At 40.7% G+C, this 16,341-nt stretch overlaps 1 protein-coding gene across 1 annotated transcript in view; it reads right to left on the minus strand.

Moving 5' to 3' along the window:
• Positions 1-16,341, minus strand: part of PDK3 (pyruvate dehydrogenase kinase 3) — a 60,575-nt gene that overhangs the window by 35,344 nt on the left and 8,890 nt on the right. The window contains exon 2 of the mRNA XM_048046002.2: positions 3,006-3,147. Coding sequence (XP_047901959.1) covers positions 3,006-3,147 — 142 coding nt within the window. The remainder of the gene's footprint in view (positions 1-3,005; positions 3,148-16,341) is intronic.

Raw genomic sequence — 16,341 nt, forward strand, 5'->3', positions numbered from 1 at the left:
AAATTCTAACTGGGACTGGGATAATGCTTTAGCTTTGTGCAGATTGAAATTCAAAACTGTTTGTTTGTTCATAATTCACCGTGTGGGTAATGCCAGCTTGATTTGAAAATGAGTAGCCAAATAGAACAAAGGAAGGACAGCTGTCTTGCTTATCCTCATTGCCACATACATCAGCCTAAGAAATCCAGAAAGGAGAAAGACAGACTGCACTTTTCCTGAGAGCAATCAAGCAATCAGTTGTAAAACTCCTGTTACACAGTGCAGACAAGGAGTGTGGTACAGGAAGCAAAGTGCCTACAGCAGGACCATGAAAATGGATTAGAAGACCGAAAGAACAGGGCTTGCCTGCAGCAGAGAGCGTATTCTCAGTAGTGTCAGGTTGAGACTGCTTCCCAAGGGACCTGTGAGAGACTGAAATTCATGCAATCCCGAATGTTACTGACTGGCTGGATCGAAGATTGACAAGAAAGAATCCATGCTGTACAGTAGGTGGGGCTAATTTATTTTCTTACTCCACCAAACCTAAATTCCATCTATAGCCACCTTACGCTAGTTTAAAAGAATAATAAAACATACTACAAGGATTAGGAGCCTTTTGAATTATTTGGCAGGCCGACGTTAAGGAATACACTGGAAACTTGCATTTTAAAGCTCCAGCTAATTTGGTGTCTTGTCATAAACACATTAAAACCATAAGGCTCTATTGTAATTGTGATTTATTTATACTACCACATTACATTGGTGACTGGAAAGAAAACTATCAGCCTACAGCTGAGATATTGCATATCACTGTCACGCAAAAGGTAAGTATATTACAGTCATATATTCCAAAAAGCTCCAGATTTATTTAATTAAGCCCTATCTACTTACAAGAAATCAGCAATTAAACAGATTACAGTGAATAATGTATTACAAAATGTATTTGCTTACTTGTGGCAAACATACCTTTTTTTTTGGCTTGCATATTAACAAACAGTCAAGCTTTCTAAACCTACGACATACTAAAAATAAAGGATTGTAAAATCTGATCTGAAGAAGTCTAAGTACAAAATAAGTGCATCAAGAGGAGATTTCTCAATTTTAGAAGTTCACAAAGCAGCTGAACAGCTGAATTCATATTTTACATAAGACTCAGCGATCTCTCTCTAGGTGTGTCTAAGGCTTAGGTTAAAACGTAGGTTTCAAAACTGCCTAATATTTTTGGTCACTCAAACCTAAGCTTAGTTTATTTATTTTTTAAGACCTAACTTACAGATTATATTTTGCCCAAGATTCCTAACTGGTATATTAACAGGCCTTTTAATCTACAGGTAAACATTAAAAAAATCTAAACTCTAAGCAGAAAAATAGGAAATAAACTCTTCAAAGTCCACATCTATAATCAGAAAAACAACATTCTACGATTACCTTAGTAATTCTGATATCAAATCCCTAATATACTCTCACATAATCCTAACGAAGATATTCCTTTCCACAAAAGCTGTTATTTAACTGAGGATCAAAATCAGAGGAACACACTGAGTCAGATATCTATTTGAAGCTGTTCATCACATTAACTCTACTGATTGTCTTTTGGCCCATTTAACAGAAAACTATCACTCTACAGCTGAGCTATTGTGCATCATTGTCACACAAAAGGTATGATTTAGACCATCATGTATTCCAAAGAGCTCCAGATTTAATTAAGCCCTACCTACTGTAGCCATAATCTTACCTGAAGTCCTCAAGGAACTAACCAAAAATTCTGAAGTGTTCACCCACTCTAAACACCTATTCAATTCCTTTGCCAGACCTGCACGAGCAGGGTGGAAGCATATGCCATAGAACATATTTTTGGACTAGAAGAATTATACTCTATAGTCAAAGAAAAATTGTTTCCTTTTCTGTGTTCATCTGTCTGGATTCCACTAAGACAGCTTCACAAGTAATCTAGATCAGAAAAGCCTGAAAGGCCCAGATATTATCCATTCTGTTCTACTTAGTATAACAGCTTCTGGTAGTATCGAATAGATACAAACCTTCAGTCCCTGCAAGCTGTCACTTAGCCACAAAGTAATTGCTACTGTGGGGCTCCACAGCATTTACATTTATTTGAAGCACTTAATCGTTATGTTTGAAGTAGTCATCAAGACAGCCAATGTTACCTCTCGCAGGCAAACACATTTAAATCAAATTATACAATAACACATATCTCACTTTACACTTTCTAAGTCTGAAGTTCGGTAAATATGAGACCAAGCCCAGCAGTCAATATACAGTCAATGCAGAGTTTCTTGGCTCACGGGCTATGACTGAAACTCACAAAATCCAACATGAATTGCAACTCGTGTACCTAGTAGATAAGCTGCTATTCGCAAAGGGAAGTTTGTTGTATTTTTACAGTTATTTTTACAGAAATTCTTCAAGTATTTGTAGGGAAAGAAACAATCAATACCCTATGAACAACATTTTTTAATACATACAAGGCAGTAGTCTCCAAAATACACCGAATGTGCAAGTAGACTAGAAATGAATTACTGTGGAGAAGATGGCAGCATTTAGCATCAGTCCGGTTAAAAACTACTTAAGTATAATGCACAACTATTAATAAGAGAATGTTACTTATTGGATAACAACAGAATTTTATCCTGTTCCATAATTTCCACTGAACACCAGTTTTTGTTGTTAAAAACTTATTAATGAGAAGAACATGCAAAGTTTAATTTTGTTTTCAGTACTTTCGACAAAAGAAAATTAACAGGAAAGAACAAGCTATTTTAAGTCTTGGGTGTAACACAGTAAGGAGCTTTTTAAAAGATAGCTTTTTAGAGTTATCAATTGATTCTAATTACCTGGGAGACAACTGTATGTTTTTATTCAAAATACTAACTTGCAAATTCTTATCTCCAAGACCCATACTAGAGTACTTAACATATGACAGAAGGAAAAAAATCACAAGTAAAGCACCACATATAGTATCAGTTTTACACTAATTTCTCAATCTACTTTAAAAAAAAACAACTTACCAACTCTGCACTAGCCCAACTGAAGGCCTGTTAAGTAAGTTATCAGGCAACAAATTGACTTCTCTCATGGTGTTAGCTAGCCGCACAGGAAGTTCTTTCCGCAGAAACATGTATGAAGTCTTCTCACATGCATTGTCACGACCTGTTACAGGGAACAAAAAACAAACATACAGACGTCACAGCAAATTTTAGACTTGATAGTGCCAGAAGATTAAAAAGTCACTTGGTAAAAAAACGTTTAAAATCAACTTTTTTTTCAGTACCCACCTTCCCTTCCCCTCTCACTCCCAACATATATTTTTGTGTGCTTATTTCTTTGGTACAATGGAAGGCACTTTTACCTTCCTAGAGCTTACCCCCTTTTATCTGCCAAAGACATTCTTATTTTAAATGCTCAGTTTCTGACTGCCTCAATCTGATTTTTGTTCATTCATGTGCTTAGACTTCATCCTCACCAGCACCTCGCACACGTATCAAAGTACAGATAACTTTCTGAGAAAAATAGAAAGGTCTGTTACTGCCCCCGATTGAGTTTGATCCCCTTAGATTGTTTTTTATGTCCTCTCTGGTTCACATCTACAATATCAGCCACCTCCCAACACTCTCACATGAAAAACTTCAGATTTGAGTTTCTCCTTATTCTTTCAGATGTCTGAGAAACGCATTGGTTTTGCAAGAAATGGTTTTATGGATGAGAGGCATCAAGAGATTGCTCTTCATTCCATTTACTAGCTTTTTCTTTGTGTCTACTCTGAAGTTTAGAGAGACAGAAAATAACAGCAAGACAAAACTTGAGCAGCTGAAAGCATCCCAGTTAAAAATGACTTACAGATACTCATTTATTATTCTATACAGGACTCCTTGGGCCTCAGAATTTTCATGTATACTGCTACAGCAAATTCCAGCATAACACAAACCTTTCTAATCCCTTTCACAGAAAAATTACAGTACTTCTACGTTTATTATTTTTTTAAAAAAAAAGAAGCACTTGCCTTTTAGACTGCTTAAATATACTAACTTCTGCAGTTCTGAGCCCTGAAAGAGCATTAAATATCTAAGCTCTGAAAAAACATTAAATAATGATAAACATGAGTCAGCACACTGTGTTCTGGCAGCCAAAAGGGCCAACCATACCCCAGATGCATCAGGCACTGCATGGCTAGCTGGTCAAGGGAAGTGATCATTTCTGCTCTGTGCTGGTGCGGCCTCACCTTGAGCACTGTGTGCAGTTTGGGGCACCACAGTATAAAAAGGACATAAAACTATCAGAGTGTCCAAAGGAAGGACACAAAGATGGTGAAGGGTCTGGGGGGGAAGCTGTATGAGGAGTGTCCTTGAGCCAGACGGAGCTCAAGGAGCGTTTGGACAACGCTCTCAGACATAGGGTTTAATTTTTGGGTGGTGTGGTGTGGAACCAGGAGTTGGGTTCCACGATCCTTGTGGGTCCATTTCTACTCAGGATATTCTGCGGCTCTACGATCTTAAGAGCATTAGATACAATAGTTACAGCATTAGAGCAACATTACTAAACTACGCACACTACAAGCTATATCAGACAGCAAAATGCTATACATTTTTATCAGTGCCTTACAGCATAAAGGGTAATAGCATCATCCTAGCTCTCGTCCTATAAATAAGGATCATCTAATACCGAATACGTGATATTAGTTGGAAATAAGACTGTAAAAATACTAGCTTTTATCAGTATGACCTCAGTAGAAAAGTGAGCTTTTAAGAAACACATGCATATATAATGGAGGGCAAGGAATAAAAACAAAGCACCAAAAGAGAATGGCAACAGCTGGCTGGTATTTCACATCACAAGCTTCTCAGACCTGCTAAGTACTTCAACATTTCAGCAGCACATGGGAAGACCAACAAAATAGTCATCCCTCCTAGGACTAGGCTACAAGGAGCTCACCAGACAGCTGCAAGTAAAGTGCCCTGCTCATAGTCTTGAAAAGCTGCAGCTGAGAATCTTTGACTTTCATTTTTAAGAGATTATTATCCAGCACAATGCATTGAAAATAAGAAAAAACCCCATCAGAAATCAAACAAAGGGGAACCAAAATATACTACAACTATGCTGTGGAACCGACTTGGAACAATGGTAATTCTCTGGAGCTACCCTACAGAAACCAGAAGACTGACACGACTGACAGTATTCTTCTGCTAAATCAGTCACTGGAGGTAACTATAAACCTTTAACCGCAAGTATTTGAAAACATGAGATGTTAAGGTTCTTGCCCAGATAGTTCAGATGGAAGATTAGGCCTGACTTGACACACTTCTTGTACCTTGTAGCTTTTCACAAGATAGGGAAAAGGTTTCTCACCAAAACCAATTTCCAAAGAGTCCAGGTAAATTAAAAAACAAGCAACAAAACAACAACAACAAGGAAGTTTTACTTGTAATGAACAGCCAATATTCTGCTTTCATCCACAAAGACAGTAAATGTCTTTTGTGATCATAACCAGTGCAACCACCTGCAAAATTTATGAGTGAAGACATAATACAAGAGCTATAAATTATGTTCAAGCAAACCAGAAAGTGTTAAAAGCACTGCAAGGCACATAATCACTAAGACTTGCAATTTGGAAGACTCGAGTACAATGAAACTGGCACAATCAATGCGATACTTTTTAAGACAGTCCCATTATAATCAGCTGAACAGCAGAGATTTCTTCGCATAGGTAACATGCATTGATGGATTAGTTCCCAATCAAACCACGTAACACAAGCTTGGGGGAAAAAGCAGGCAGGGTTAGGGTTTCCCTTTTTTCTTGCTCATCTACGTATCCCCGATCAGTGGATCATTACATTCTGTTGGTATCAGCAGTTCTGCTAACTGGTCTTCCAGCAAACATTTGCTCCTGGTTTACTTATTTTGTAACTGAAGAGGTGAAAATGCAAAACACATCCTAACAAAATTAGAAGAAATGCAACATCACATCGCTGCTTTCTTGAGGCACTGTAATGAATTCAGAGTTCACACCTTCACTGACATTTGACACTGCACCACCCACGACAGAGGAGGCAGCCACTTGTTTGTTCACAACTTGTCTGGTGTTGCAAGTCTTCAGGAAGACTGGCCAGACAACAGGAGAGACGTCTTTGACTAGCTTACCCTACACCTTCTGGGCTGCAAAAAAACTCGAACAAAGACAATGACTGTTCTGCTTCTTTCCAAGAGTGTCAGACAAGAAAGTTTGGTTGTTTCATAGGCAAGAAAAAGCAAAAGGAGTGAAATGCAGCCCTGAGAATGAGGAAAAAGTGAACAAGAACACATAGCCTGTGGCAGCCTGCGAAAGGGCACGGAGGCCCTCCAAGGACACAGTCCCTGAGTTTGTACAAGGAAGGCAACAAAAGCTGCTGGACTGGAAAGCAGGACTGGCAGAAAAGACCAATGTCCTGTTCTCCTATAAGCAAGGGCACATTTCTATTTCATCCGTCCCACCCCAGCAGTTCTAAACGGTCTCTTTGCAGAGAGTTGCCTTGCTGTGTTCAAGTGCAGAGCATTTTGGGGTCCCTCTGCATGGTCACTTCAGGTAAAGGAAAGGAAGTGCTATTTGCAGCCTAACTTGAAGCCTTGTTTCACCATAGCCTCAGTACATTGTTTTGTGATACGTGGTCAGAATAATGTCTGCTTAGCTGCACGTGCTTTATCTGATAGCCTCCATGGCATTGCTTCAGCTTCTAGCATAAGGTCAGTTATCTGCTTGCCAAACAGCACGTGCATGGCAGAGAGAATGACTATCTGCTCAGATCAGCAATAACTGGATACCCTTCAGCTTTTGAAACAGAAAACATACTGTGTCCTAATGGTTGCTCCTTGGCTGCTGTTCCTTACAGCAGTTCCTGTAATACTACGTTTTCCTGTAATAGTAGATGTGTCAAAAAGAGGGACAACCTATTAAGTGCAAAAAAAATAAATCTGAGTCTATATTATTTCCTTAATATAATTTATCATATGCAAGTTCTAAAGAGTTTTCCTAGAAACAGTGTTCAAGCAAGTTGTAAACCCATTTCTACAGGCTTTAACTACAATCATATATATATATATATATATTCATAAGCTGGCTTTACTTTTGCTTTGTTAGATCCTTTTTCAAAACATACAGTGTTCTTTCTTGATTTTGTTATCATTCCAGCTAGGTCTGCACGTTGCCAGAAACAAGCTTTCAGCTTAAACACCACAGCCTGCATCCAGTTTCAATCCATTAGTTTCAGTTCAACACAATTTGAAGCCACGCTCAAGGTTACGGGCAAAATAGAACTTGTGAATAACTTCACCTTGATTTATACACCACAGCCCCCAACAAGTTACTCAATAATAGACAGATATCACTAAGTCATGACCTGCTTACCTCTGTATGAATTCACACATAAGAAAGAATACAGTAATCCTATGCCCTAGTGCACTAGGGACTAGGCATCAAGGACTGCAATTAGCTTTATTTCCAAAACAAGGGGTGCTGTGGCAGAGAGCTGTTTAATTATGGTGCACTAAGGAGCAATGGTAGTAGCAGACTCCAAGACAGAATGTAATGATATGGAAGCACAGTGCTAGCGTGGCAGTATAATATGCTATGAATACAGCTTTCGTTATCACCTACTAATAGAAGGCCTGCTGCTTTTATTTTGTAAAGCAATATGGTGCAAATACAGCTTTTCGCTATCTTGTTAAATTATATGAAATTACCATTCATTTCTAACTCTGAGGAGTCATGGATTTTTGCCCATAGATCACCAAATCACTGAACTGTAGGAAATAAAAATGCAGAAGAGTAAGAACTGAGATGCTCTGTATTTAAGTCCTAGTGATTGAGGTTCTTTTTTGTCTTGCTCCCTTCATGTTTTTCACCCACATTTGTCTGAGTAAAATGAGTATGTTTAAATTAAAAACAGCTTACCTACCAAAGACTTGTTTAAAGTTTTAGACTGAACTTTCTCTGAATGATAGATTGGCTTCCATTAAAATATTATACCTTAATTATGGATTTCTGTGCAACTTTTATGTTCACAGCAAGTTTGAGTAGTTTGAATTAAGGCCAGGTTAACATTTCATCCTTAAGAATGTTTCAATATCAACGCATATTAACCTTCTTTAAACGAAGATTCAGTAATGACAGTTCTATATGCTTCTGCTTGGTAGTCAAATAATTGAATTCTAGATTTCAAGCTCTAGTAGCAAAGGAGCACAACAAAAATTTGTTTGTTCAACTTGTAGTTTTAATGCCTAAAAGTAAAACATTGGAGAGGATTTGAAAGCACTTTTTTCTCCCCCCCCCCCCTTTTTTTTTTTTAAGACTTTAAAGCAGAATTTTAAAGAAAACGTGTTGGAGTGGTATTTCAAGAAAATGAAAATTCTCTGCAAGTCAGGCATTATGGAAGATACTAATTTCAAGACTAAAAGCTAAGAAGTTATTTCCTTAAATTGAGAGCAGCATAAGTTTCCAATATTAGCACCTAATTTGTGGTTCAGCCCCCACACTGTGATACACCCGTGAATTAAAGCAAGAACTTGAATTTCCCAATGATACATATGGGATATTAGAAACACTGGAAAAGAGAGAAAACCCAAGATGTCACAGCACCTGGAAGTCTTGGATCCTCTACAGCTAAACAGAAAGTTTGAATCCAGTTTATTTAATCAACTTTTTCTAGCTACACTTATACTAGCAATGTTTCAGTAAAGCATTCGACCTATCACCCTCTGGTGTCTAGTTACTTGTGAGAATACAGAAGCCCAGACAAAGTCACCAGAACCTTTCTTTGAATATTTTTGATGGTCCTGAACATATTAATGGAAAAAATAAAAATGAAGGATAAAAACTTTTGCGAGTATAGAAATCCATCAGCAATAACTGTTTCTCCTCTCAAACTGTTGAGCAGGCAAAGATTATAATGCCACTTCTAACATACCTAAGCTGTCAGATAGCTAAGATTCTGCATTAGAAAAATAAAAATCTTTCAGAATAGTGCATCGGAATTGCAATTATTTCAGTTTTTACAAGTTCTACGTTGATTTTTGTGAAGACAAGAACTCTGCCAAGTTTCCACTGAAGAATTAAGCAATATTCTGCTTTGTTAAGGCTCTTGTGAACAATGAAGGACAGATATATTCGAAGTATTGCAAATTTGAATCATTCATTAGTAAGTATGCAAGTGATTTCTGGAATCCATTATACTTCATCAAAACTCCTTCTGACTTGAAGGAATTAGCTTGAACTTGATAATCGATGCTCAACACAAGCAAAACAGCAAAAAAGGACATTAAAGTGTACAGCATCAGTTTATTTCATACATATACATTTATACACCCAGACACACAAAGCAAACTAGATTTCTCTACCTTCTTGATAATGCAAACCACACAAAAAACCGAAATTATTTACAAGTGTGCTTTTTGAAAAATAAAGATAGAAGTATTATAAGCCTCTAGTCAAAGTAAAACAGTTCTGCACAGAGGCATGATGAAAGGACAAGATGACATCACTTGATATATGGGATTCACAATTTCATGCACGTGCTCAACGTTTATTTTCCACTGTTTGTGAATACAGCGATACTTCATTTCAATTGAATAATACTTCAGCCTCGGTGCTCTAATTGGGAAAAAATGTGCAGGTCAAGTTCTTAAAGCAGGCACTGAAAGAGGTTTCCTTCAATGAGAAGTATCTCATGAACTTATATGTTTATTAACATAAAATATAACTCTACAGAATACCTCTTGCTATAGGTCTATGCTGCTGTAGGGAACATCGCAGCCCAGCTCAGCTCTTCATGGTAGAAAAACACTTACTAGGGATTATTTTCTAAGGGGCAAACTTTAGTTCAAATTCAGGAGTCTAGATTATCTCTAGATTTTTACTATTCTTCATGAAAGTTACACTTTCAATCTGATTAAGAAACTCCCAGATCATGCCTACGGTGCTTACAGCTTAGCTGAGAATTTGACCAAAGAGGGCGAAGGAAAAGCACACACAAAAATAACCCACTCTGTTCAACACCAGTAATACTAAACTGGAAGATTACACATAAAAAGAAGGTAGAAACAGGTAGAAAATGAGAACTCTGAAGCATGCCAGAGTTAGTAAAAATGAAGTAGAGACTGTGTAGATTAAGCTACATATTAGAAGTTACTCTGACAAAAGATAGCATTAAACATTTAGTTGTGGAAGAAGTCATCTTCAAAGGATTACTTTTACATGCACAGCAAGTGCAAAAAACTAAAAGCTATGCCAAGTGTCACCAAGGGAGGCCTTTAAAAACATGTTTAATTAAAAAAAAGGCTGTTTAATAAGGGCTGCATCATCCTGAATGTTCTGAACCTCTCACCTGTCCAGACTAGTCAGCCATAAAGCCATACAGGAAAGCATGCTCCCCTCTGACACCTTCAAATCTGCAATGAACTGATTGTGATGCGAGCCCTGAGGCTCTTGTACTAGTTGGTGTAACTGAGAACAGATACAGCCTTCAGCATAGGGCAAAAGAGAAGATACATCATCCGAACAGGGAGGTAAGCAGTGTCCAGATCTCCCGGACTTGACGTGAAACTACGGTCAGTGAACAACATTCAATGAACATCCTTCCATGGTAGAAGCAAGCCAGGTGTGCTTTATAACGATGCAGAGGGAATGGTACCTCCACAAGGCTGCATTTGGAGCAGTCAGCAACCACTACAGACAGAAAGAGATGGTAAAAATGATGGTACATTTGATTTTGCAATGAAGTATGACACATCTGAAGAACTGGTTTGATTACCCTTGCAACTTCAGATTCAGTTGAGAATACAGGTAAACTTGCCTAAATAAAACAGTAAGGCATTAACATTTCATGAGAAGGTCACCCAAAAGGTGGCATCTAACATTAAAATCCTTTTTCTTATATGTGAAAAAGTGTTCCGCCAAAACATTTCCACCAAAAACAAACCACACCATTAATGAATGAGATGGGTATCAGAGGGGGCAAAAAAAAAGAAAAGAAAACATGAAGAAAACACACTATCAGCATCAGAGTTACACAGGCCATAACAGCAGGCTTGAATGCATTTAAAGTCTTCCAAATGCAATACCATCAGATGGATAAAGATTAAAAGTGGAACATTTGAGGGGGTATATGTCAACATTATCACCAGGAAACCTTCAATCTGAGGGAAATTCAGGAAGCAGAGTTGTGTTTCCAGAGAGGTTTATCTACTAATCTTTCTATTTAACCCTCACTGGGATTTAACTCTACTTTGAACATTCACTATTCTCTTTCCTGTCTTCTCCTCATCTTTTTTTCACCCGTAGTGCTAAGAAATGGGAACAAATACAGCATTGATAACAAGCACCACTCACGCTCTAGGGATCATATGTCTGTAGTGGGCAGGGAAGAAAATATATACATCTTTTTCTATTGGAAGGAATGAACTTTCATGACAGTGCTCTCTCTGAAGCGGGGTCTTTTCAGTTCCTTCCATTGTACAGATGGAATTAGACAACTGTTGCAAAGCTGGATCTAGTAAAAAAAAACAAAACATTTGTTCCAGATCCTGCAACAGGAGGCACAAATAACACAGAGACTATTCACACACATGCAGCAGATGCAAATTCAATTCTGACAAATTCTACAAACTGCCAACAAAATACCGTGCTGACCAAGATTCAGATCACAAAAGGATACAAAAGGATTAGTTACATACAGAAAGCTACAGAAGAGGGCGCATACACATCTCGATTTCACCCCAGAAGAAGGCAGAAACTCAGCAAGAGACCATGAAGTCGTGTCCCCCCAGAACATTACCAAATGCTCAGTTCAGCTGCCAGATTCCCCCATTCATGACACACCCATGTGAGAGCAAACTACAGGAGCACGGATGGTGATCAAAGTCACCTGCTTCATAAACCTAACATTGCTGCCACGTCCCTACCAGGTACTGGACTGCCCGGCTCATACCATAAAAGTAGCAGTAGTTTCTGAGTATTGGCACTTACCTGACAGAGGAGACAGGAGCAGGATAAATAAAGTGCTTTTTCATCTTTTCACTGCACCTAGAGGTCTAGTTATCTCCGCTGGCTGTTTGACACTGAGCTGAAACATCAGACACCACACCACAGTAAGGCTCTAAAGCAGGAAAGTCCCACCCGCTGTATGTCAGGGAGGACAGGCTCCATTCAAAAGCCATAAAACAAGATCAGAAGCCTTTCACTTCCTATCCCTGTGAAACTACTTTTGGGTCTTTTCTAAGGCAAAACTAAAGGAAAACAGGAACGAAAGTGATCAACCACATCTATCCTCTTCTGTTAGGCTTTCAGAGTATTTTTCGCTCCTGTATAGACAAACAAAACAAGTGAAAGGGAGGGACAGAGAAATCTTCAGAAGAAGATGCAGTAAGATCAAGGCATCAGAGCAGAATGAGCATAGGCTAAAATTAAGATCTTGCTGCTGAAACTAGTAAAATAGAGCTAAACAAGGATCTATGATTTCCACTGATTATACACCGTTTCAGAAGCATAGACTATATATTAAAGATAAACAAAGTATGCTTGCATAGCACTAACAGATGTGGCTAAAAAAATAAAAACACCACCACCCAGTACTTCAAAATCATTCCTATTCCCAAACAGGAATAGAGACTTTCAGCACCGTCTCTAGGGATTTATCTCACCAACCACTAAAAACATCAATCCCACAAAAAGCACACAGGGTTTGTTTGCTTGGGTTAAGAGAGGGCTTTGCAAGATGTAATAAGGATGATGAAGCAAGAGGAAAAGGTGCACACACACCGTAATCGGAAATGCTGACTCTTGCTGACACTCACTCCCTACCACAGGCTGCCCCTAAGAAAGCTGTTTGTTTGAACTGGATTCCCTATTTCCTAAAATATTTACGTTCGCAGATGAGAGGTTAGCTGTTAACGCCGTATGACCGCTGAATTGTGCCCTGTGGCATTTCAGTGCTAAGCACACTCACTGCGCCCAACCTAACAAGCACACATGCCTGTTAGCTTTTGAGCTAAGCTTTCTAGCAGTCATGCGTCACATCATATGGACAATTTACCAGAGCTGGCGTACAGAAATAGCCGAGTTTAATAACGCATTTCTGATTTAGGCAATCTGACTAACAACAGATTCAAGCACTCTGACTGCCAGGCCAGCTGTAGCACTTTCCATTCCAAAGGAAGATTTCAGGGAGCTGCTCACTAATGAGAACACATTAGACTTTATTTCTCTATCTAGATGATCATCCCAAATCCTCTTCATGAGTCAGAGGTCTAGACTTCAACTTAAGGAGTTTAAAATTAAATATCATAACTACTGTTCAATTTGTACACAGAAAAAAATATACTCGTCTCCACTTACTTAAAAAAATCTCTGAAGCATCAGCTTGTTTACCCGTATGTGTATTGATTACTATGGTCATACAGATGAGTACCACGGGTGCTAAGTCAGTTCAGATTTTCACTTTAACACGAGTTAAGTACAAAATATTTAACCTCACATGGTTGTCATCAGTGTGTCTGAACAGCTCAACACAGAAGAAGCCACCAGATCCATTATGCCATTAGCTGCATGCTAGGACGTGCCCCTTGCTAACCCCAGAAAGCAGGCTGCAAGTGAACGGTCCTTCACGTGGAATTGGTTTTGTTGGAAAGAAGCTTAATTCGCTGCTGAGCAGGAACAGATGACGGAATGAAGGGTCAGGTGAACAATACATCGCCGATCTGTCAAAGTCTTCGCCAAACTGCACTTAGAGCCACAGCCTTCACTTCACAGGAGGGATTTGAGGGAAGATGTTTGTCTCTCAGGAGGAACAGATCATCAGGAAACCACTCATAACAGCTGTAAGCCAGCACCAGTTATTACATAAAACACCACAAATTAACAGAGGTACATACACGTTTTAAAATAAACTTCCCTGATCTAAAAATATGTAGCTGCTCACCGTTCAGTTCTAATGAAATAAGTATTTTCAAGCACTTGCCAAGAGAGAAAAGAGTAGTCAAGCAATCCATAAAGTTTAATGCAAAGGTGCTCAAACAACTACCCACAGGCTGCTGGGTTTTTTTTGTGTGTTTTTTAGAAGAATTCACATACGCCCAAGGCTGTCTGTCCTCAGGGCAATTTGGGAGTAGGCTGGAAGTCAGGTGAACCATTTAACAGACATGCTCTCTTGCCTATTTCACAGGCACTACCCACAATATACGAGAGGCAAAGAACCAAAATGGCCTTAGGAGAAACCATGGTCCCTGCCTGATTCCTGAGCCTTGAGCTACCCACACAACCCGAAGACTCCCTAACCAGCAGCCTCCAAGAGAAAGGGGCTTTTCAGAGAGCATCCGCTCCTCTTCCAGTAACACCCCTAAGACACGAACAGGGAGTAGCCCCGGAGAAAGACAGAGGTGCAGCACAACTTGCATCTACACTGGGAAGAGGCTCCACAGCTTTTAGATAGGAGACACTGGATAAGACAAACACTGCATTGTGTTCCGGCGAGACCCACAATTTTCACAGAATCACTGGGGTTGGAAAACACCTCTAAGATCACCTAGTCCAACCTTTAACGTAGCACTGCCAAGTCCACCATTAAACCACGTCACCGAGCTCTACATCTACATGTTTGAATACCTCCAGGGATGGTGACTCAACCACTTCCCTGGGCAGCCTGTTCCAATGACGCACAACCTTGTCAGTGAAGAAAAGTCTCCTAATACCCTAATTCCTAATACCCTAAATCCTAATACTTACTGGATGCGAGGGGAAACCTAGTTACTAAGGATGAGGAAAAGGCTGAGGTGCTTAATGCCGCCTTTGCCTCAGTCTTTAGCGGCAATGCCGGTTGTTCTCTGGATACCCAGTGCCTTGAGCTGGTGGAAGGGGATGGGGAGCAGGATGTGGCCTTCGCTATCCATGAGGAAATGGTTGGCGACCTGCTACGGAGCTTGGATGTGCGCAAGTCGATGGGGCCGGATGGGATGCACCCGAGGGTACTGAAAGAACTGGCGGAGGAGCTGGCCGAGCCGCTTTCCATCATTTATCGGCAGTCCTGGCTATCGGGGGAGGTCCCAGTTGACTGGAGGCTAGCCAATGTGACACCCATCTATAAGAAGGGCCGCAGGGCAGACCCGGGGAACTATAGGCCTGTCAGTTTGACCTCAGTGCCAGGAAAGCTCATGGAGCAGATTATCTTGAGGGTCATCACGCGGCACTTGCAGGGCAAGCAGGCGATCAGGCCCAGTCAGCATGGGTTTATGAAGGGCAGGTCCTGCTTGACGAACCTGATCTCCTTCTATGACAAAGTGACGCGCTTGGTGGATGAGGGGAAGGCTGTGGATGTGGTCTACCTTGACTTCAGTAAGGCTTTTGACACAGTTCCCCACAACATTCTCCTCAAGAAACTGGCTGCTCGGGGCTTGGACTGGCGTACGCTTCGCTGGGTTAGAAACTGGCTGGATAGCCGGGCCCAGAGAGTTGTGGTGAATGGAGTCAAATCTGGTTGGAGGCTGGTCACTAGTGGTGTCCCCCAGGGCTCGGTACTGGGGCCGGCCCTCTTTAATATCTTTATCGATGATCTGGATGAGGGCGTCCAGTGCACCCTCAGTAAGTTTGCAGATGACACCAAGCTAAGTGCGTGGGTCGATCTGCTCGAGGGCAGGAAGGCTCTGCAGGAGGATCTGGATAGGCTGGACCAATGGGCTGAGGTCAACTGTATGAAGTTCAACAAGGCCAAGTGCCGGGTCCTGCACCTGGGGCGCAACAACCCCAAGCAGAGCTACAGGCTGGGAGATGAGTGGCTGGAAAGCTGCCTGGCCGAGAGGGACCTGGGAGTATTGGTTGATAGTCGGCTGAATATGAGCCAGCAGTGTGCCCAGGTGGCCAAGAAGGCCAACAGCATCCTGGCCTGTATAAGAAGCAGTGTGGCCAGCAGGTCTAGGGAAGTGATTGTCCCCCTGTACTCGGCTCTGGTGAGGCCGCACCTCGAGTACTGTGTTCAGTTTTGGGCCCCTCGCTACAAGAAGGACGTGGAGGTGCTCGAGAGAGTCCAGAGAAGGGCAACGAAGCTGGTGAGGGGTCTGGAGAACAAGTCTTACGAGGAGCGGCTGAGGGAGCTGGGCTTGTTCAGCCTGGAGAAGAGGAGGCTCAGGGGAGACCTCATCGCTCTCTACAGGTACCTTAAAGGAGGCTGTAGAGAGGTGGGGGTTGGTCTGTTCTCCTACGTGCCTGGTGACAGGACGAGGGGGAATGGGTGAAAGTTGCGACAGGGGAGTTTTAGGTTGGATGTTAGGAAGTACTTCTTTACCGAAAGGGTTATTAAGCATTGGAACGGGCTGCCCAGGGAGGTGGTGGAG

The sequence above is a fragment of the Anser cygnoides genome, chromosome 1 (genome assembly GCF_040182565.1).
Source record: "Anser cygnoides isolate HZ-2024a breed goose chromosome 1, Taihu_goose_T2T_genome, whole genome shotgun sequence".
NCBI classification, from domain to species: Eukaryota; Metazoa; Chordata; class Aves; order Anseriformes; family Anatidae; genus Anser; species Anser cygnoides.